The sequence below is a fragment of the Rhododendron vialii genome, chromosome 1a (assembly GCF_030253575.1).
Source record: "Rhododendron vialii isolate Sample 1 chromosome 1a, ASM3025357v1".
In the NCBI taxonomy this organism is placed as follows: domain Eukaryota; kingdom Viridiplantae; phylum Streptophyta; class Magnoliopsida; order Ericales; family Ericaceae; genus Rhododendron; species Rhododendron vialii.
Window position 1 is genome coordinate 9,878,198 of NC_080557.1, and position 24,308 is coordinate 9,902,505.

Consider the following 24,308-nt stretch of genomic DNA (forward strand, 5'->3'; position numbering starts at 1 on the left):
TGATCAGCTGGAGCCGTCTGTGGGAAACGAATCCATCATTCACATGTATAAGCATTTCGGACGTTATGAATTTTTCCCCAGTACTGCTTGGATTTGTTAGAAATTGGATTCACCCAGGCCGCTATGAACGACCGAAATCAACCTGAGTCGAGTAATGAATTATTCAATTAGGTTTTTGTGAGTTGACCTGAGTCTTTTGCACAAATGGACCAAATTCTAGAAACTCTAATTTATTTTTATTTTTTAGAAACTCAACTATTCGAGCCTTTTTAGTAAATTCTTTTTGTTTTTTTTTTGCAACTTTGACATTAACTCATCAAAAATCAAACTATTGTAGACTTGGATGCAAAATTGCAAATCATGATGCAACTTAACCATCCTTACATTGTAGCATAAAACCACTAATAGTCCATATACAAAATCATAAACCACCACTAATTTAAGTATCGGAGTACGTTCTCATGTCGCATGTCAGTATCGATATTAAAAGGGGGTATGAGTTTCCGTAATTTATTAATCGATATTAAAAGGGGTATGAGTTTCCGTAATTCTGAGACTTTAATGAGGCTCTTCTTGCTTGGCAAGGTTGGAGATTACTTATGAACCCTCAAGCATAAAGGGCAAGGCTCTTGAAGGGCACTAATGCTTCATGAGCTTGGACGAGCACTCTTCACGGCATAGATCTCCTCTCCAAAGGCCTTAGGTAGCCCGTGCAAAATGGTCAAGACGTTTGGTTTTCGATCGCAAGATAAAATGGATGCAATTCATTCCTAAATTTTTCTCTCCCTGTTAAATAAACAGAGAGTCATAGAGAGCTCGGTCCATGTTCAGCTTGAGTCACTCGACCCTGCAGCCAAAGAGTAGCCAAAGAGACGACGAGTGAAATTTCAGTTTTTGAATCATGCATATATATCTCAAGCATCTGTGTCATGGAAACCGTACACAAGTGGCTCTCTATGATTGCCCATGGAGTTATGCTAGCAATCAATGGTGAACGGATTCAACGGAATAGGATGAAACAAATGGACATAACAAAACTAGGGTTGGCAATGTCGAGACACGGCTGGGTATCACAATCTCTGTCCTCAATCCCGGAATCTATCTCCCATCCCTGTACCCAACCTGATTGTTGATGGTGAATTATTAGTACCCTCCATCTCCGCCCCAAAACTTGTTTATCAAAAGTAAAATCCACAAAACTGTGGAAAGAGCATACGAAAGGAATACATTCTGCTAAATTGTTGATGACCAAACAACCACTAGCTAGTCACCTAAGCCAACACCCACTCTAGTTTATAGTTTATACTACGAGAAGTTTTAAAACAAAAATATGAAATGTGGCTCAGACTCGTCATTTTCTTGCTCATCTTCTCATCCATTACTCCAACATTATCTCAAGTAGCCATAAGAGTTTTCTCCATCTTTCACTGCCACGGGAATATTAGAGAGAGAAAGAAAAACATGTTCGTTGCAATCGCAAAAGCCCCATAATTCAATAGACTTACAGTACCATTTGGTTTACTAATACCACCTATCCAACGTATTGCATTCTCACATTCCGTGCGATTGGTCGTACGTACAATGGATGTAATTCCTCCACTAATTATTGCAATCAAATGTCGGAAATGCAAGTTTATGAGCTTCGTGATCCAATCATATATCTAATTAGAGAAATCAAACAGGTCCGATATATTATTGGCATAGCATCTAAAACTAATCAAGGGGAAAAAAAAAAGTGTAGAACAATGTCCTAAGTGAACAACTATTAAGTCTTCCGGTTATCTACTGAGAGAAACAAGAATTTGGACAATACAGTTATTAACTAATTCAACAATAATGAAATGTAAAAGCATTAGCAAATCTCCTGAATCTTGTCACCTTCTTAGGCATTTCTATTTCAGCAAATCTCACGAAGAATTTAGGTCTACCAATTAAAAACATGAGAGATCCCAGAAAAAGTCTGGCCCTAGTGTCATTCCATACGCTTACCCTATCACCACAATTTTCCAAGTAAATCCATCAAAATCTGAATCATCTTCCCCTTGTAACACTGGTGGCTGTACTTTCGTTCGATTATCTTCACATTTCTTCGACAATGGCAACCCACATAATCCTACGTTCCCAGTATATGAACTATTGTCAAATGTATCAAATTGCAAACCCTGGGGTATGGGTCCATGGAGACGGTTCCACGAAAGGTTCAGAACCACAAAAAATTGTCAAACTTGCATGTTAATTAGATTGGAATTCTCCCGGTAAGGTGGTTAGAGGAGATGTCTAATAATTCAATCCCTTGTCAAGTCTCCCAAAGATTCTAGAATATGGCCTATAAGGCTATTACAAGAAAAATTAAGCACCACAAGGGGATCGAGCTTCTCAACGGCATTCGGAATTTGTGCATTTGAATCTGTCAACAAAAATTGTTGGACGAAAGGTCGATTGTTTTTAAGATAGTCAAAATTCTCGAGAATACAATCTCTCTCCCCTTTGTTGTCACTATCACAGAATCGGGATAGTAACTACTCTTACCACTCATGTAATATTGTTCGTAAGGCCTGGTATTGTTTTTCATTGCTAGGAAATATTCAAAATACCTCCCTGGCAAATGGCCTATGAACCCATTGCCAGAAAGGTCAAGAATTAGAACCCTAGGAAAAGAAAATTCACTCATCATAGTGTTTATGGGACCATGAAATCGGTTGGATCGCATGACAAGAACCTGCAACTCTTGAAGAGTTCCCAACCAATATGGAAATGTGTCATTAATCTTGTTGTTTTCGACGTTTAGAATCTCCAAGCTTGTACATGCAGGTTGTCAAAGTTCGAGGCAATAGTCCTTCAAATTGATTTCCACTCAAATCAAGACTTTGTAATTTTTGTTTGGCTTTGCAAATGCCAAGGGAAGGGTTCCCGTAAATCCATTAGAGCGCAGATTCAACACCGAGAGAACACTACTAAAATTTCCCAAACATTGTAGAGCCGTACCGCTCAATTTGTTGTCAGACAATTCAAGAATCACAAGGGAACTCACATTGCAAATCAATGAAGGAATCTCTCCACTAAGATTATTGTTTGAGATAAAAAAAAAGAAAGTATTGTATCAGCGGGGGTGGAATGGGAAGTGGTCCTTGAAGCAAATTGGAACGAAGATTCAAATATGACAGTAAACCCTTCCTGATGAACCCAACCCACTTTGGAATCTGTCCACGAATTGAATTCTGCTGTCAAAAAGATCTAGCTTTTCAAGATTCTCTAAGGCTCTTAAGAAATTGGGAAACACCTTGATGTTGCAAGATAAGAGATAGATATTCCTTAGGTTGGGAAGAGTATTGTTGACATTGCTTCTAGCGACCACTGATAGATTAGTGTTGGAAAGATCAAGGTACTCAACATTTTCGAGTGTTTGAAGATCCATAATACCACTTAGATCATTTGATGCAAGATATATAGAGCCCAGTTAGATTTACCAGAGTTGAAATTGACTGCGGAATGGGGCCACGAAGTTTATTGTCACTCAAGTCAATGGTGTCCAATTGTAAATGATCGTGGAATTCAGGAATTTGACCAGTTAAATTATTGAAACTCAAATCTATATTTATCAATGACGGAAGAGTAAACAACCATGGAGGTATTACCCCACTAAGAGAGTTGTCATACAAGTGGAGCACTCGTAGTTTTTAAAGACCACTTAAATTGAATGGGATGGGATGGGACCCGTGAGCTGATTAGTAGACTTGAGATAACCAATTGAATCAGGCAAGTTCCCAAGCAATCCGGTCGATGATAGATCTAGAGTTGTTAAAGAAGACAAATTCGTCAAGGAATCGGGTAAACTTGAATATATATCATCCCCGAAGGATGTCACCAGGTCATGTTTGTAAGGAAAATTTTAAAATGGTCATGTTTGTAAGGAAAATTTTAAAATGGAGCAGTTCAAATCTCAGTGGAGAAGAAGAAAAATCAAGTGAAATCAATATAGAGAGGTAGGAGATTTCAGATGGAAATGAACCTGAAAAAACAGAATCTGATAAGTTTAGATGTGTCAAACTTGCCAAGCTGCCAAATGCATATGAAATGCGAGAGTACCGAAAGTGATTGTGAGCCAGATTAAGCCGTTGTAGATGAAAGAGTTGGAAAAGGCTCCTATTGGGATGGATTTCGCCATAGAGCCGGCTACAACTGAGATCAAGCCCAATCACGTGACCCCATCCGAATTGCAACAATCAGTTGCATTCTCATCCCAAGAGAGGGTCTTATTTTTTTACAAGATTTGGGTCAATCTTTACATCACATGATCTCTTCATCTTGAAGAGAAGAATTGAAAAAGTTTGAAAGTCCATATAGGATGGCAGCCTTTCTCGATTATCACTTTTCGGATTATAACTTTCATCAACACAAACAATAAGATGTAAAAAATTTATATAAAGCACCCAAAAATACTGTGACAAAATGTCAGGAAAAATTAGGCCGTATACTTCCTCTATTTTGATGATTTCTATGCACTGGGAAATGCTTCAATATGATCATTGTATGGAATGTATGTTATCCTAGTGCAAATTCTGTATATTTGATGGAAGTGGATAAAAATAGAGGAAATAAATAGTCGCTTCAAGGCATGTCAATGATATTCGCTCCAACCTATTCAACTGAATTTGGTTTGCATGCATCAAGATAACAGCAAATTCGCCTCCAGAATACATTGAAGCCTAGTCCTGATTGATTATTTGTCCAACTGTATTGTGCACCAATGATGAAGAACCAGAACACCTTCGGATTTTTCAAGCTGCCAAGAACTAGAATAAGGGAAAAAGTTTTAGCGAGAGAGACCGATTAATTGTGTTATGTCTATTCCAATTGTCGTCTTTATTTACTTGGCCCCAACAGTCACACCTATGGATGTCGATCATTCATTAAGTTGTCAACTAGTTCTTCTGCTTTGCGTATGTATTTTTTTGTTTTGAAAAAAAGAAAAAGAAATATTCGATCTGTATTGCTATGTATACCTATGCTTTATTCGAATATTCAGCAAGTACAGATTTGAATGGAAGGTCACAGTTTTCTATCATTGGAAAAGCAATGAGATATAAAATGAGTAAAAGCGAAAGAACGAGGAAGTGTTTGTTTCTAAACAGGGGTCCAATACCTCACTAGCCACTACCTGTTTGATAAAAAGCCACAGTGGAAACCATTCATTGAACCCTTTAGAATCATCCATTGAACCCTTTAGATCTTAGGGAATTTTTCAAAAAATGATGTCTTAACAGTTTCGTAATAGCCAAGTTCATTGGGTGGAGCAAAACGCATGTTTCATTTAGTTCGCTTGGGAAGAGCAAAACGCATGTCCATTGGGGGCCTCACATTTAAGGAAAATGTAGTTTGCTATAACCCACAAATTATAGTAACAATAACAATACAGTTTGGAACACCTCATCATAAGCACAACTATAAATCACTCTGCACTTAAGAATTTTCATATCAGCCTCTCAATCAAACCTATGGCGGGGTATAAAAAAGAAGAAAAAAGCAACGTCGACTTGACCATTAAGATTACATAATTTTTTGTGTCATCCTGCATTTAAGAAAAGAGGTGTTTTGAAACTTCATTCTGTTATTGAATGTAGAGACTTAAAACGCAAAATTGAGCTAGAGTGCCATACTGCATTAATAAGCACAAATAAATCAACCCGCGCTTAAGGATTTTCATATGGATCTTTTATCAAACACGTGGTGGGGTATAAAAATTGCACAAACACAATTCAAATGGTACTCGAAAATGTAGCTTTCTATTTCGTTGTAAAAAACAGAGCAAATTAAAATAGAAGAAGAAGAAAGCAACAGTTATGCAAACGCCTATGCTGGTGAATACTCTCAAATTCCTTTGATTTTTACGTAAACTCTCTCTTGGTGCACAATCTGAAAGTACTACAATTTGTGAAGATGATAATCCCCTCCAACGATTTAGCCTCACATTGCATGGAGTCAATTGAACGCAACAAGATGGAATCAACTCGAAGAGAAAGAGACTTACCGTCACACTAGCAAGGATGTCGGAGTGAGTCGTCGCCGGAATGAGGTCGTTGAACCAGAACAAGCAGGGGGGAGAGAGGTGAGAGGGAGGGAGAGAGAGTCAGACGAGAGAACGTCGGTTTTTGTAGAATTCCTTGACAGGGAGAGGGAGAAAGATGGGTACTTGGTTAATTGATAGACTGGTTTATTCAGTTTCAAACCAACTGTTAAAAATTATGGTGCATACCGGTACATAATCTAGTAATTGGTGTGTACCATAGGTCTCCCAGTATGGTTTTCCTTTTGGTCAAAGCTTAAAGGTGCTTTCATTGATACGAAATCATACATTAATAACGGGTGGCCGCCCCAAGGAGAGAGGAAAGCAACCACAAATGATGCCTAAACTCATAAACAAGGGAAGTGCTACAATACACACCCCTTATTTGGGTGTGTATCATATGCACCCTCGTTGAAATACACTAAAATGTTATGATTCCCAAAATGTTATGAATGTATTATTCAAAAGTTACGAATCATATGATGAAAAGTTACGAATTTTTAGTATAAAAGTTACGATACGAAATAAAATGTTATGAATGATCGGTCCTACAAATAATTTTTTTATGAGGTGGCACAATATGAACCACACAATAGGTGCATATGGTACACACCTTAAAGGGGTGTGTATTGAAGACTTTCCCCATTAACAAACATTCAAGACCTCACACAAGACTCAGCTCCGACCTTGAAAAGCCATCAAAGCGATGTAGAAAACCCCCCACAAAAAAGAGAAGTCCCAAAAAAGCGAAGAAAACCAACAAAAACAGCAAACAAAAACTAAAGCAAAACCTGTAAGAAAAAAATAGATCAACACGCCTAAGTCCAACCGCCCAAAAACGCCGATCAAGACTATCACTGCCACTGCCACCACTGCCACAAGGGCGGCCAAGATACAACAAAGACCACGGAACAGAACCTTGATCACCACAGCATGCACACCCCACTGTACAACACCATCTCTACCTCCATCCGATCCCCATATGTTGATGAGGTCTCATTTTCTCGATTTATAGAAAGACAAGTTGATATTGAGAGGAAAATTGAGAGTTGTCTATCTACTTCAATATGACTACACTTTCTAAAGTCTCAACACGCTTTAAGGTAGACATTTTCATTCATTTCAAATGCACTTTCACATATTTCACAATATCCACACACTCAACAAATACAACCTAGAGAAAATGTTTGAAACCAAATCATTACTAGATGAAAACGAAGCAAAAAAAAAAAACCACAAACAACATCAGACCAGAAGGGTACACCACAATCGAAGCAAAATCACGAATAACCACTAGCTAGCTACACAAACACCCACTCTACTACAAGAAGTTCTCCAACAATAACATGAAATGCAACCCAAACTCATCATTTTCTTGCCCATATATCTTCCCATCCTATATTCCAATGATATGTCATGTAGCAACAAAGCTTCCTTCCTAGCTTGTACCTGCAACGGGAATTTACGAGGGTGAAAAAAATACATAAGTACGAATGCCGGTTAAACTTGATGACATGTGACGAGCCCATTTGATTCGGCCAGCTTATGATGATGAGGGTAATTACTAATACCACTTGTCCTAGTTTTGTAAACACAACTTTTGTGGGATTGGGTTTGATTCCTCTACGAATTGCAGCAATCCATGCCACGATCGAAGTGTAAGGAATTTTTAACCAAAGCAATCAAATATGATCTAACGTCTTATTGACATAATACCAACCAGGTGAAAAATAAGTTGACAAGTACAGTTTATTCGTTGTAAACTGCTGCAAGTCTTGTTTTTCACGAGCAAGCAATAATATTAAGTGGACTTGAATCAATATGAAGGCAAAATGGATGAACCAAATTCAATCCACATATTGGAATGGGATAGCAACAGATTTCCTAATTGAGAAGTCATGAAATGAAAGAGCGTTAACATGCAGCTCATACCTGACAATGCGATCAATGTTTGCTAGTTTCTTCTAACCACTATGTCTGCAACCGTTCTCCTCAATCTTATCACCTTCTTAGGCAACTTTCTTTCAGCAAGTTTGACAAAGAATCTAGGTCTACCAATTAAGAACATGAGAGATCCTAGAAAGAGTCCCAGTGTCATTCCACACCCATACCCTATCACCACAATTTTCCAAGTAAATCCATCCAAACCTGAATCATCTTCCTCATGTTGGAACACCGGTGGCTGTACTTGTGTTTGATTATCTCCACATCCCTTCGACAATGGAAACCCACATAATCCTAAGTTCCCAGCATATGAACCATTCTCAAATGTATTAAATTGTCGACCATAGGGTATGGGTCCATGGAGATGGTTGAACGAAAGGTTCAAGACTGCAAGAAATGTCAAACTTGTTAATTGGCTTGGAATTCTGCCGGTGAGGTGGTTAGAAGAGATGTCTAACGATTCAAGGCTCGTCAAGTCTCCCAAAGCTTCAGGAATATAGCCTGTAAGACTGTTATGAGAAAAATTAAGCACTTTGAGGGAATAGAGCTTTCCAACTACATTTGGAATTTCTCCACTAAAATTGTTGGATGAAAAGTCGATTGTTGTGAAGATAGTCAAAATTCTCACCAATTCGATCTCAAGCCCCTTTATTGTCACTTCGATAGAATCATGATAATAACTACTCTCCCCACTCATGTATTGTTTGTCCGGCATAGTTTTGTTCTTCATAGCTTGGAAATTTTCGAAGTACCTCGTTGGCAAATGGCCAGTGAACTCATTATAGGAGAGGTCAACAATTCGAAGCTTAGGAAAGGAAAATTCACTCATTATAGTGTTTATTGGACCATGAAATTGGTTGGATCGTACGACAAGAACCTGTAACTCAGGAAGAATCCCCAACCAATTTGGAAATGTATCATTAACCTTGTTGTTTCCGACGTTTAGAACTTCCAAGCTTCTACAATTTACCAAAGATCTTGGAAGTGGTCCTTCAAAATGATTTTCACTCAAATCAAGACTTCGTAACTGGCTGGGCTTTTCAAATGTCAAGGGAAGGGTTCCCTTAAATCCATTGGAGCGCAGACTTAACACCTCGAGAAAACTACTAGAATTACCCAAACATTGTGGAACCTCACCGCTCAATTTATTATGAGACAAATCAAGCATTTGAAGGGAACTCGCATTGCAAACCGATGAAGAAATCTCTCCATAAAGACTATTGTTTGACATCAAAAAGTACAGTATAGAGGGGGGTGGAATGAGAAGTGGTCCTTGAAGCAAATTGGAACGAAGATCAAGAGTATTTAGGTGTTCCCAAGGAAGTTTGTTTATGCCTGTTAGAAAGTTGTGTGAAAGATTCAAATACAGCAATGAAGCCTTTCCGATGAACCCAACCCAATTTGGAATCTGTCCATGAATTCTGTTTTGAGAAAGATCTAGCTCTACAAGATTCTCTGAGGCTCTTAAGAAATAAGGGAACACCTCGATGTTGCAAGATGACATACGGAAATTCCTAAGGTTAGGAAGGGTATTGTTGCCATTGCTTCTGGCGACCGCACTCAGATCATTTGATGCAAGATAAAGCTCGGCCAGATTTACAAGAGTGGAAATTGACTGTGGAATGGGGCCACGAAGTTTATTGTCACTCAAGTCAATGGTGTCCAATGGTAAACGATGCTGGAACTCAGGAATTTGACCAGTTAAATGATTGGAACTCAAGTCTAAATGTTCCAATGACATAAGAGTAAACAAGGATGGAGGTATTACCCCACTGAGAGAGTTCTTATTTAAGTAGAGTTCCCTTAGGTTTTGAAGACCACTTAAATTGAAGGGAATGGGACCCGTGAAATTGTTATCCCCTATATGTAACTTCTCCAGCATTGGGAACTCAAGAAAAGCAAGAATTCTGCCTCCAAGGTCGTTGGAGTCAAGTATTAAATGAGTGAGTTGCTTGAGATTTGAGATAGTAGATGGGACTTCACCAGTAAAATCATTTCCCGTTAAGTCTAGTTCACGGATCTGCGTAAGGTTCCCAAGAGATTTAGGAATGGAACCCCATAATTTGCACCGGGAGAGAATCAAGTAATTCAAAGACTTGAGAAAACCAATTGAATCAGGTAGTTTTCCAGATAAACTTGTCCTGGAGAGATACAAGGATTTCAAAGAATTGAGATAGCCAATTGAATCTGGTAGTTCTCCAGATAAACTCGTCGACGAGAGATCCAAGGATTTCAAAGACTTGAGATAGCCAATTGAATCAGGTAGTTCTCCAGATAAACTCGTCCACGAGAGATCCAAGGATTTCAAAGACTTGAGATGGCCAATTGAATCAGGTAATTCTCCAAACAATTTGGTTTCAGAAAGATCCAACACCCATAGAGAACCACCACTACCCCAAGTTGATTTTGGTAAGTTGATATCAAGATTCAAGTTGTCACATAAAACAAGTTTCTGCAAGTTTGGAAAGTGGAAAACACCATCTGGTAAATTCCCTGACAATTCGGTCGATGACAGGTCTAGAGCTGTTAAAGAAGTCAAATTCAACAAGGAATCGGGTGAACCAAAAGATATATTTACCCCATGAAGGACAAGTTCTTGTAATCGGGTCACGTTTTTCAAGAGAATTTTGAAATGGAGCGGATCAAGTCTTAGTCGCGCGCGCGGCTCAAGTCTTAGTAGCGACTTAAATCTTAGTCGCCCTATAACTCTTAGTTGTGGATTAAGTCTTAGTCGAATAGAAGACAGATCAAGTGAAATCAATTTGGACAGGAGGGAGAGTTCAGATGAGATTGAACCTAAAAAACCAGACTTGGATAGGTTGAGGTGCGTCAAACTTGCAAAGCTGCCAAATGCATATGAAATGCGCGAGTAGTTGAAGTCATTGTGAGCCAGATTGAGCCGTTGGAGGTGAGAAAGCTGGAAAAGGCTGCTATTGGGTTGGATTGTACCATAGAGCTGGCTACAACTGAGATCAAGCCCAACCACGTGACCAGTCAACTCATCGCACGTGACCCCGTCCCAATTGCAACAATCAGTTGCATTCTCATCCCAAGACAGGGTCTTTGGATATGAAGGAATACCGGCCCGATCGCAACGCGAAGAAGCATTGCTGTTTATGTCAAACAAATGCTTAAATTGAAGCAGTGCAGACCTCTGGTCATGACGACACAAAGGGTGTGCAGAAGAAGCAAAAGAAGAAAGAGGTGACGATGAAGAAGCAGCAACTTGATATTCCAAGAAATAGAGAAGGAATGGAAATAGCCAAGTTAATGCCCCCATTCTTTTAAAATCAAGAGAGAAACAACGGAAGAGAGAGAAGAATGATCAGTGGATTTTGGTGATGATGGGAGTGCTCATGCTCAACCCTTTTAATACAGGATGCTAGCTGCAATTACATCTTGTAGCTTAATTGCATAAGAATCCCTTTTTGACTTAGACGACTTTGAAGCAAGATTATCGGTACCGTTCCGTACTGGACGGTACATACCGTTTTTTACTGAATCTGGTACCCTACACCTCTAATTCCGTTCCAGCTCAAATACCGGTCGGTAACGGCCGGTACCAGCCAATACCGGACGGTTCTGGAGATACTAGTCAGTACCGGCCAATACCGGATAGTAACGGACTACTTTTAAATTTATTTTTTTCTTCAAGTACCGGGCAAATACCGGAATATATATATATTTTAAAAAGTGTATATTATACTATAAATTCTTTTAGGTAGGAAAATAACACTAATAGCGATCAATCCGAAACGGTACCCGATATCTCACCGGTACCGGTACGTACCGTACTAGTAAAAAAATCGATACTCTAGCAGGTACGGTATTCAAAACCTTGCTTTGAAGTTGATCACAATAACCAATTGATCACCACATTCGGAACCTGATGGAAATGAAAAAAGATTTTTATCAATCGCAGTACACAACATATCCAAAGGAAAGATAATGGAGGACACATCGGGGGCGGGGGCAAAAAGGATGAGTGTAATGACCGCTCCAGCTGACCTGCTAACTGTTCGTTTAATCACGCTGTTCAAAAAATTAACTTCAAGTTATACAATAGCTGCTCGGCCTTACATTATATTCCACATCAACTTCCAAGGAATAACCGATATGGGACTATTAGATATTTTAGATATTTTGACACTTTTCAGAGTTGTCCAAAACCTCCATTGGTGTCTTTGTTATATCAACTCCGTTTGATTGTAATATATGGGTAGGTTTGGAGGGGGGTAATTAACCATTATACTCCGTTTGTTACCCACGTACTTTGCCTTGCTCCTTCTCTATTTCTTCCTTCTCTCTCTCACAACACTTCTAGCTAGCTAAGGACAAAGAATTCAATGCACAAAATTCTTTGAAAATTCTGTGAATAAAAGCAACTGACAAAGAATTCAATGCACAAAATTCTCTTGATTTGAAGCAGCATTCGTTGCCAAAAGATCATTGACATTCACATCCGTGTACCAATAAGTTATTGGGAAAGTCTTCAATACACACCCCTCTAAGGTATAACTCTTTAGCAATAGATTCGTAACATTTTGAAAATTATAATATTTTAATGTGTTTCAATGAGGATGCATATGATACATATCCAAATAAGGGATGTGTATTGTAGCACTTCCCTAAGTTATTTGAAGACTATGAAACATGTGTCCTAGAGGGCAAGACATTATTGCAGTACTCGTTGTAACCATCCCACTTATTTTTTCTTCCCGCAAAATTTCAGAAGAAAGAAAAACATTAAAACAGCATTAGAGAATCACTTTCAACTCTGTCTCTCCATTTTTTATTTGGTCAGAACCATATCTATATGGATATATTAATTGTCTACGTTCTACCATAATGACATATATGTTATATTATAGGCTCAAAATGACCTTTGGAATACAATTTAATGTTAAACGTATATGTTAGATATTTGAAATATATATTGAAAAGTGTGTGGCTAACACCTTGCTAATCCTTGTTAATGTATATATATACAATATTGGCAATTGGTCGAAGCTTGTATTGACCTGGGTTCAAAATGCAGCAGGAGCAAGAAACTAGGATTTTTTTCCCATATGAAAATGTCTATTGGGACGAAAAAATTTGTCACCGATTCCTTATATTGGCAACATAATTTTTTTTCACTAATGGATCACCTTTGGTATTGAATTTTGTCGTCGATTCATCGCTAGAAGTAATAATTGGCAACATAAAAATTCGTTGTCAAAAAGCATTAATAGGCGAGAGAAAAAATTTCATCACAAATTATTCATTTTTTGCGACGAAATATTTCGTCATCAAAAGGCACTATTGATGACAAAACATGTTTCTTAATAATATTTTATATTCTTTATAACAAAGTGCTCTGGCATTACCCCTCATTGACTCAGACTTCCAAGTCAAGACAATATGTGGAAAATTCTTGGCCACGGAAAAAGATATTTTCATCACTTCCATCAGGGACCAGCTCCCCTCCACACTTCATTCCTCCATATTCCTCCAAACTCTAAAATTTTTACCATATCTTGAGCCCAGAACTCTGATCTGAATTATTCATCTAGTAGAACACACAAAAATATATGAGTTTACAAAATATGAGTGTGATTTGATGCTTATAGACGCACAAACACATGGAAATTAAGCTGTCATGCAAAATGAAAGGTAAATATATTCTAAAATTTAACCTTACATTTTACAAGATTAACGGTTCAGATCATAATTTTGGTCTTGAAGCAATTACCTGTGGTATGCCACGTGTTTTGATTGGTAATACTGCATACCCATATATAACTATTATATTGATAAACTAGGAAACAAAATGACGTCTAGTTTGTTATTATTAGTATGGAACATTACTCCAAAAGCACTCAATATATAATCCCTCCATGTTTAGGGTCTTTCCCAACAGTACATCCAAAGTATGGTGGTTGTCCATGTCATGTTTGGTTCTTTTCCGAAGGGGTATGTCTAATTGATTGTCATCCATGTCTATTACTGGCAAATTTATGACTAATAAATAATGTACTTTAGGCAAAAAAGATTTCAAATTTTATCTTCAAATTAAAGAACTCGGTATTATCTACTAACGTGCGGAAAAAAGTTCCAATTTAGTTTCTTACCAAATTTAATGCATCACATAGCAATGCGTTTTGCGGAGCAAACAAATATAAATTGTATCCCCTCTGTCCAATATTGCTTATTGGATAACTCTTGTTTTTATTGACAATTAGGTATTCCAGTCAACTTTTGCCCACCAGGTGTTCGGAGAAGGAAACAAACAATTAAATACAACGAAATTATTCTCATAATAAGCAATATTGTAGAAAATGTTACACTTTTTCATTGAGGAAAATGGATTGTGAAACTATATACTCTAAGAAAATTAAGGCCACAAATTAGTCTGACAAGAAAGAGGTATATTTTTTCCCCCTCATGCATGGAAAGAGAGAAATGCATACCGTGTTGTATGGAGTGGACTTAGTCTTACTATTGAACTTATATGTCATGCATTTATATTCTAAGATAAGAAAATAGAGACCACAAATTAGTCTGACAAGAAAGAGATTTTTTTTCTCTCATGGAAAGCGAGAAATACATACCGTGTTGTTTGGGGTGGATTGTGGACCCTGTATGAATCATTCACATGCACGTATACATTTTTGGACGTCTCTGTTTTGTTAATTTTTTTCCTAGTACCGTTTGGCTTTGTTGGAGATTGGATTCAAGCAGGCAGCTGTGAACGACCAGAATTAACCCGAGAGTCGAGCAATGAATTATTGAATTAGGTTTTTGTGAGTTGACTTGGGTCTTTTCTGAGCACCAGCACAAATGGGCCATATTCTGGATCTGAAAAATTGAGTCAAGCCGTTCATTTTGTTTGGTTTGTCACGCAAGTGTATAAAATCACACTAATTAGACATCGATATAGGCATGATTGAACCTTGTTTGTCTTGAAATTTTTTTAAAGACTATTATGCATTTGAGACAAAACTTCAAGATAATCAATCATGTGTCGTTCGTGCCTCTACCTTGTCTCGGATCAAAGTGATTTTTGGCACGGCTATTGCGAATTGGAGATGGGCTCATTTAGGCATCGTAGCAGGTCCCCCAGTTAGAATCTTAGTAGCTTGATTTTTTTTGGACACAGAATTCTAACTTGGGGACACCATTTCCACAATTTAGCTTCTTCAAAACGACAAAATAGCTGTTAGATTTCTTGAAGGGTTTCAACCTAAAATCAATCGACAATAGGTGAAGTAGCCTCTAGATTTTATTTATTCCAAACTTGGGCGGTTTAGATAAATGATATGAGATAAAGTCTAACACTCCCCCTCACATGTAGCCCGGATGCAAGTGGAGGTACGAACTGAAAAGACCATGAGATTTGACTCATATCCTATTACATCTCCAAATCCTCCACAAGATTACATATCCTATTACATCTCCAAATCCTACATACAAATGTTTATGGTGACACCAATTGTTCATCTAGCGATCGACATAGTTAAGGCAGAGAAGAAAAGTGGTGATCAACTGTATATCTAGCGATCGACAGAAGTTAGTGGTGATCGCCACTTTTAAAAGTTGCAATCAGTTAGTGAACATAATGAGTGTAATCAAGCTTAGAAAGGGGTTTTGAAAGATGTTCCAACAACTTGGGTTTACAACTATTCAAGCGGGAATTTGTACTCTTAGCGAAATACGTCACGACAGCATGTTCATCATCAGAAAATATCCATAGTAGATCTTAAATACTTGTTAAACTAAATTAGGATGTCTATACAATGTCTATTTCAATAGCGATGTTTGTTCATTTGACCATAATAGTTATAGCTTTTGATTTTGTCATGTCTATTCATTTGAACCAAATAGACACACCTTTCGATTTAAACCTTTTCACAAATAATAGCATTTAATACTCATTAGATATTTTTGAAATGTTCCGACATGATATGAATATTTGTGGTCTGACATATGAATTTTTAAGACTCGTGGTATGAGATTTTTACGGTTAAAACAAAGTAAATTTGTCTGAAATTTTTATGGCCCTACATATAAATTTTTGCACTCCAATTTCTGAATTTTGGTAGTCCTATTCATAAATGTTGACGGTCCAAAAGTTGTCGAATTTTTGTGGTCTGACTTACTATTTTCATGGTGTTTGAGTACAATTTGTTGTGGTGAAGGATTTGAAATTACCAAGTTAATGCCCCATAATTTGTCATAATGAAAAGAAATAGAAAAAGAGAAAAGAGAAAAAGAATAAAGATATTTTCGACAATTCCACCGGGAAAATTTTAAGTGCTGGGTGGGTATCACGTGGTATCCACTCAGCGCATCTGAGCCATTAATTTCATTTTTGGGCGGCTCGAATTTGGAAAGAGAAAAAGAAGAGAGAAAGTGTTGGTGTGAGAGAAGAGAGACTAGGGTTTCAATTCGAGCCGTCCAAAGATATATTGGACGGCCCGAATATGCTGAACGGATACCACGTAGAATATACCCACCGGACACCGAAATTTTTTCTCATTCCTCTAGGGATCATGTCAGCTCCCCTCCATACTCCATCCCTCCGTACTCCTCCAAACTCCGAATTTTTACCATATCCTGAGCCCAAAACTACTATGATTTGAAGTATTCCTTTAGTAGATCGAACATGCAAATATGTAAGAGTTAAAAAAATATTTGTGTGATTTGATGTTAATAGACGTGTAGACACATGAAAAATTGTCATTCAAAATGAACAGTAAATATATTCTATAGTTTAACCTTACAACTTACGAGATGTAAGATTCAGATCATATATATATATATATATATATATATATATATATATATATATATATATATATTGTTTTTCTCTTGAAGCGATTACATGTGGTACTCCATGTACATGTATTGTGATTGGTAAATACTGCTTACCCATAACTTCTGAATTGAAAGACTAGCTAGCTAGGAAACAAAATGGCATCTAGACAAGATATAAGTATATTTTTGTTTTCCACATGGAAGGAGAGAAATGCATACCGTGTTGTTTGGGGTGGACTTTGACTTAATTACAATTGAACTTCTATATCATGCATTTATATTCTCAGAAGATAAAGGCCACAAAAGCCAGACAAGATAGAAGTATATTTTTCTGGAATTAAGGAGAGAAATGCATACAGTGGTGTTTGGGGTAGACTCTGACTTCCAATTTAACTTCTATATCGTGCATATATAGGTCCCCTTTGTCTAATTTTAACCGGACATTTTGGCACAGTATTTTTGGTTGTTTTTTTTTTGGTCAAAGTTTAGAAGTGTTTTCATTAATACGAAAACCATACATAAAAAATGGGTAGCCACTCCGGAGGAAAGCAACAACAAAGGAGGCCTAAACTCACAAACGACTATCCAAGACTTCACACAGAAAAGTCTCGTCTCCGACCACGAAAAGCCATCAAGACGACATAGAAAACCCACCACAAAATCACCCTCTAGGTTTGAGAAAAAATCTCACGTAGGGAAAGAAAATCAACAAAAAATAGCAAATAAAAACTAAACCAAAACCTCAAACAGCATGTCTACACCCAAAAACTTTGATCAAGACCTTCACTGCCACCGCCACCACTGCGACAAGGGCAGCCGAGACACAGTAAAGACCATAGAACGGAACCTTGATCACCACAGCAACCACACCCCACCATACAGCACCACCAACTGCTATCTCCGTCCCAAGAGACTACGCCCTCATCAGGGTGCGAGCTTCTACGACACCTAGAACGACAAGAAGAGCACACAAGCAGACTGCTCTGACGATGATAGGCTCCATCGACGTAGCGGCACACTGAAATCAGGAAGGAGAGATCTATGAGAGAGAGAGAGAGAGTTATAATCAGAAAAATATAGACTTGGATTAATTTTTTACATCACATTATTAGTCTTGAAGGAAGTTATAATAAAAAAAATACAAAAATATAGACCAATTATGTTCAAAAAGTTCATATGGCAAAACAAGGCTTGATAAAAGAAGAAATTTCTGTTTAGGTCCCCTTTTGGTATGCTAAGTTTTTTTGTTTTTTTGGGTAACGTAGGAACAATCCTACCGTCAAACTATCATGTGAACCCGACTATACAATCAAAACCTCCGGCGGAGCTAGCGCGATCACACCCATTATGGCCCCCACTTTCTGTATGGTACTTATCTGGTGGGAAATCGGACCTCAGACCTTGAAGAATATTCTTCCAAAGCCGGGGCATCCACCTTAACCACTACGGCAACTCTTGGGTGTGTCGTATGCAAGTATTAATTTGTTTAGGCTTTATTCGAATGGAAGGTCACAATGAGCATTAACGAAAGAACGAAGAAGTCTTTTTTTCCCTTCTAAACAGGGGTCCAATATCTCACCAGCCACTACCTGTTTGACAAAAAGCCACAGTGGAAACAATTCATGAAACCCTTTAGAATCATCCATAGAAGAAGCAGATATAATTACTCATTTAGTTTCCTCTTTCATTTCACAAAATCGCTGTTGTTCGTAACTGCCGTTAGTACAGAAAACGAGTTTAAAAACAACGAAAGGGTTGGCCTTCGTGGTGAATGCAGTCTTAGAGTTTGGTCCCTCCTAAGGTCTCCGGTTCGAAATCTTCCAAATGCTATCAACTCCGATGGTGCCAGCCCATATGGTTCTTTGTCTCACGGATTAGTCGAGACGTGCGTAGACTGGCTCGGACACCTTGAGTTGTAGAAAAGAAAAATGAAAATGAGTTTAAACAATGTTCAGGTCGGCTCAAGGAGAACCGCAAAGAATTGAAAGACAATAAAATACTACAGAGGTGACAATACTTAGGTAGGCCCAGGTGCTATCAACTGATCCTACGGTCTTTATTTTTTTTTTTGAAACCACAAGCAAACAGATTTGCATTCAGACAAGAATTTACATGCCGTTTAGGACAAGAGTATGGGGGGTTAGGGACCTGATATTTTGCATCAAAACATCTGTCAAAAAAAGCAGCTGGCGAAGAATTAAATGCACGAAACTCGCTTGATCTATACATACATTCTTTGCTAAACGATTATTGACCGATTGGCCTCATTGTCCAAGAAGTTATTTGAAGACTTATGATACATGAGTTCTATAGGGCGAGACGTTATTGCAGTACTTGTTGTAGCATCCAACTAACGATTTTTTCCTGCAAAAGTTTGAGAAAAAGGAAAATATTAAGCCACATAGCCATAGGGAGTCGATTTCAACTCGGTCTCTCCAGTGTTGATTTGATCTTGACCGTCCGGTCACATATCTCAATGCTACCAAAAATATGCGAAACAAATCCCTTCCCTTAACGAGAAGAACTTCCAACCAACTACTAAGAAAAATAGTACACCAACCAACTATTGTAAAATTAATAGCATGAAGAAGGAAAATATGTTTGGTTTCCAATACACGTATACTCCGGGGGTATACTCCCTCCCAACTTGTGGGCTTCGTGTGAGCCCCACATGTTATATGAGGGGAGGGAGTATCCCAGAGTGTTAAATAATTTTCCTCTTGCAACTTGCAAGAAGTAATCAACTTTACTCTTTTTGATTTTCTTTCTTTTTCTTTTTTGTTTCTCTTGTACAAGATCGATGATTTCCTTCCAAGAACCTGTTTTCATTTAGCTTGGCAGGACAATTTTGAGCCATGCTTACGTGACCCTTTATATGTAATGCCTCTTGCATCTTATTGCACTTTGTTTTCATGGCTATTGTGTTCCAAGTATTGGGAGTTTGTGACTGGAATTGCCTACAATTACGAAGAAACATCTAGAACAAATTTCTTGGATACGGTTTAAGATGAATATATTTTATCTCACGAACTGCTTCGACGAAAAGTCTGAGCACTGTAGTCAATGAATTACTGAATCGACTAAGATAATGGAGATGCAGGAACTCTTGGACTGGCCGGCTGTGGCGTCCAATTCTGAGCAATGGAATAAATCCTGGACCTTCTCTTTGGAAGGGGAGTTTAATTGTACTAATAGCTTCAGAGTCCTTGGTGCTTGAATGCTTAGTTTGTTTGAGTTGTGGTCTTGAGTGAAAAGGGCAATCTAGTTACACGTACGGTTGGGGTCCCTGACTCCCTGGGGAAAATATTGCTTGTATTAGGAGACGGAAGAATGAAAATCCTAGAATTGCGCTACTGAAATATGACTTTTCCAGCATTCCGTATGATGCCTTCATATCGGGGTGTCTAAAAAAAGAGAATATAGCAGTGAATCAACTATACTTTTTCTTCTAGAGAACAACCGTTGATATTCAATGGGTGAGAGGCATTTTCCAAATTTTACAGAGAGAAAAAATTCGAGGGATTTACTGGAAAACATATATCAATACCTGATCTCTTAAAAGTTTCTTACATTTGTCACTCTAAGGATGCTCTAATAGATTTACTTGATAAGAAAGAAGAAAAAGCAAACCGCAAAGCATCAGAACAGAAGGGTACATATACCACAATCAAAGTAAAATCACGATTAACCACTAGCTACCTAAACAAACACCCACAAGAAGTTGTCCGACTGTATTACGAATTGGGCTGGCTTATTTTCTTGCTCACACCCAAACTCGTCCGTTTCTTGCTCACACCCAAACTCGTCAGTTTCTTGCATACACCTAAACAAACACCCACACCCAAACTCGTCAGTTTCTTGGTCATTTTCCCATCGAGTCTTCCAACGATATCTAACTAGCAACAAAGCTTCCTTTCTTATTATACCTGCAACAGGAATTTACGAGGGCGAAGAAAACACGTTAAGTACATGAAAAGCCCATTCGATTGGGCCGGCTTATGATCTGGAATTACTAATACATACCGCGTGTCTTAGTCGACAAGTACGGTTTGTGGGATTGGGTTTGATTCCTCTACCAATTGCAGCAATCCATGTCAGAATTGAAGTTTATGGAATTTTTAACCAAAGCAATCAAACATGATCTAATGTCAAATTGACATAATACCTAGCTACGACCAGGTGAAAAATTAGTCGACAAGTACGGTTTCTTCGTTGTAAACTGCTTTAAGTATTATATTTTTCATGAGCGAGCAGTAATATTAAGAGATTAAGAGGACTTGAATCAATATGAATGCGAAATGGATGAACCAAATTCACAAGCACAATCAACGACATAATATCATAATGGGATAGCAACAGATTTCCAAAGGGAATTTTGAAGATGACATGACATCGGAATTCTAACTCCCAAATATCAGGTATTGAAGTTCAAAGAGACACAGAATTTCATTCCTCCTCGCTATATTACATGGGAAAAGCTAAAGAGAGAAATAAAAAGCCACAGATAAGAGTTCGTTTTTTTGTTTCTCGCCAAAATAAGAAGTCTCTGCTCTTTTAGTTACTTTTTATTGACAAATTAACCTCCACAGATAGATATGTTCAAATTTTTCAAAAATTCATAGAACTCCTAGTTTACTGGATCGCTGAATCGCAAAACCAAGCTAAAAACTAGTAGGATAAACATATGTAAATGTTTTAGGATTGTCAGAAGATTCACAACAGAGTTTATACCATGTGCATGTTATAATACCGGATAATATATTACAAGTACCACAGATCGACTTATAGACTAGATTGCAAACAGTAGTCACCCAATAAAGCTTTTTCCTAATTCAGAAGTCATGAAATGCAAGAGCATCAACAGCTCATACCTGACAATGCGATTGATGTTTGCTAGTTTCTTCTAGCTACTGTGACCGCAACTGTACTGCTCAATCTTATCACCTTCTTAGGCAATTTTCTTTCAGCAAGTTTGACAAAGAATCTAGGTCTACCAATTAAGAACATGAGAGATCCTAGAAAGAGTCCCAGTGTCATTCCACACCCGAACCCTATCACCACAACTTTCCAAAAATGTCCATCAAAATCTGAATCATCTTCCTCATGTTGCAACACCTGTGGCTGTACTTTTCTCCAATTATCTTGACATTCCTTTGACAATGGAAACCCACATAATCCTAAGTTTCCGGCATATGAACCATTCTCAAACGTAGCAAATTGTTTACCCTTGGGTATGGGTCCATGGAGACGATTCCACGAAAGGTTCAAGACCGCAAGAAACGTCAAACTTGTTAATTGGCTTGGAATTTTCCCCATCAGCTGGTTAAAAGATATGTCCAATGATTCAAGGTTTGTCAAGTTCCCCAAAGATGCTGGAATATGATTAGTAAGAGTATTATGAGAAAAATTAAGCAGTATGAGGGAATTGAGCTTTCCAATGGCATTTGGAATCTCTCCACTGAAATTGTTGGATGAAAAGTCAATCGTTGTAAAGATAGTCAAAATTTTCACCAGTTGGATCTCAAGTCCCTTCATTGTTACCATGAGAGAATAATGATAATAACTATCCCCCACATTCATGTATTGTTTGCTCGGAATAGTTGTGTTCTTCATAGCTTGGAAATTTTCGAAGTAGCTCGTTGGCAAATGGCCATTGAACTCATTGTAAGAGAGGTCAACAATTCGAAGCTTAGAAAAGGAAAATTCACTCATTACAGTGTTTATAGGACCATGAAATTGGTTGGATCGTACGACAAGAACCTGCAACTCAGGAAGAGTCTCCAACCAATTTGGAAATGTATCATTAACCTTGTTGTTTCCCACGTTTAGAACTTCCAAGCTTCTACAGTTTACCAAAGATCTTGGAAGTGGTCCTTCAAAATGATTTCCACTCAAATCGAGACTTCGTAATTGGTTGGGCTTTGCAAATGCCAAGGGAATGGTTCCCGTAAATCCGTTGGAGCGCAGATTCAAAACCGAGAGAACACTACTAAAATTTCCCAAACATTGTGGAACTGCACCGCTCAATTTGTTGTGAGACAAATCAAGAATCTCAAGGTATCTCACACTGCAAATCAATGACGAAATCTCTCCGCTAAGACTGTTGTTTGAGATCAAAAATCTTCGTAGGAAGGGGGGTGCAATAGGAAGTGGTCCTTGAAGCAAATTGGAACGAAGACTCAATGTCGTCAGTGCCGGAAGTAGTCCGATGCTCGCCGGAACTTCGCCGGAAAATAGATTGAAATGCAGATGCAAAAACTCCAACTGCTGTAACTTCCCAAAATCCTCTGGAATTGATCCACTCAAATTATTATTTGATAAATCGATCTTGGTCAAGTTCAATGACTGGATAGGGGTCGGAATTCCACCTGTTAATCGATTGCTATACAAATAAGCAACACTCAAGTATTTCAGTTGAAACAGAGCTTTTGGAATTGGACCCTCTAAATCATTAGAAGACAAATCCAACCACTCAAGACTCGACAAACCCGAAAAGTTTCCTGGTATTTCGCCGATTAAATTGGCTTGGGTGATCCACAAGAAAGTCAGTTTCTTCAGTTTTTCAAACTCCGGCGGAATTTTCGCCGGAGTAAACAGGGGATTGTAAGGCATGCTCAGATCCTCTAAATTCGACAGGTTTCCGATTTCAGCCGGAAAACTGCCGTTGAACTCGTTCGTGTACAACTTCAAGAACCGCAGCTCCGGCAACCGGCCGATCACCCTCGGGATGTCACCGGAGAAGCTGTTGGCGCCAACGTCAATGTACCAGAGGGAGGAGGAGAGGCGGTCGACATTGGACGGGATGGGACCCACGAAGTAGTTTTGGGAGAGGTCTAGGTACTGAAGGTTTGAACAGTTGTAAAGAATTGTGGGGAAATATCCTGTGAAGCAATTGTAGGAAAGGTCAAGCATGGTCAGGTTTTTTAGGTCACAAATGGACGGTGGGATTGATTTGGTGATGTTGTAGTTAGTTAGGTTAAGTCCGGTGACCATGCCGCTGGTGCAGGTGATTTCCGGCCAGGAGCACGGCGGCGATGAGGTGTTCCATGAGGATAGCTGCGATGGGTTTCCCCACTGCTGTTTGATGGTGAGGAGGGTTGTTCGGGTTTGGTCTGTCGGAGATTGTGGAATTACAAGAAAGGGCATGAGAGTGAGGAGGAAGTAGTGGAGGGGGGGTGAGAAGGGGTAGGGCAGTTTGGGCATTTTGTGGGATTTGGGTTTTTCAGTTGTGAACTGATTGAGAAGTGTTGGTTTGGAGGGGAGTTTGTATCCCGGGAAAACGGGAAGAGGCAATATCTTTCAAACTTGTTGGTGGCTATATGTGTGTGTTTGTATGTGTATAGATAAGAGTATTTTGTTTATGTGTGGGGGAGAGGACAGTGGAAGTGTGCGTAATTAATTAGGAAACAAACAACCAGTCCAAATATTGGTGTCATGTTCCACCGTTAGACTTTTTTTGGTCTTCGCTCATCCTTGGATTGTTTCTTTCGGGGGTCGTCTA

General features: G+C 38.5%; 2 protein-coding genes across 2 annotated transcripts; both read right to left on the reverse strand.

Moving 5' to 3' along the window:
* Window positions 1-1,236: 1,236 nt before the first annotated feature.
* Window positions 1,237-24,123, reverse strand: LOC131300831 (receptor-like protein 52). The gene is made up of 2 exons (XM_058326837.1): window positions 21,679-24,123; window positions 1,237-1,427 (listed from the first exon to the last, which is right to left on the reverse strand). The coding sequence occupies exon 1, from the start codon at window positions 24,008-24,010 to the stop codon at window positions 21,701-21,703; it is 2,310 nt and encodes a 769-aa protein (XP_058182820.1). The 5' UTR covers window positions 24,011-24,123; the 3' UTR covers window positions 1,237-1,427; window positions 21,679-21,700.
* LOC131300822 (receptor-like protein 49) lies at window positions 7,142-11,425 on the reverse strand. The gene is made up of 2 exons (XM_058326824.1): window positions 7,997-11,425; window positions 7,142-7,513 (listed from the first exon to the last, which is right to left on the reverse strand). The coding sequence occupies exon 1, from the start codon at window positions 11,286-11,288 to the stop codon at window positions 8,019-8,021; it is 3,270 nt and encodes a 1,089-aa protein (XP_058182807.1). The 5' UTR covers window positions 11,289-11,425; the 3' UTR covers window positions 7,142-7,513; window positions 7,997-8,018.
* Window positions 24,124-24,308: the final 185 nt, after the last annotated feature.

Excerpts from the sequence above, each read along its gene's own strand:
- LOC131300822 (XM_058326824.1), bottom strand. The coding sequence starts at position 11,288 with ATGGGGGCATTAACTTGGCTATTTCCATTCCTTCTCTATTTCTTGGAA.
- LOC131300831 (XM_058326837.1), bottom strand. The coding sequence starts at position 24,010 with ATGCCCAAACTGCCCTACCCCTTCTCACCCCCCCTCCACTACTTCCTC.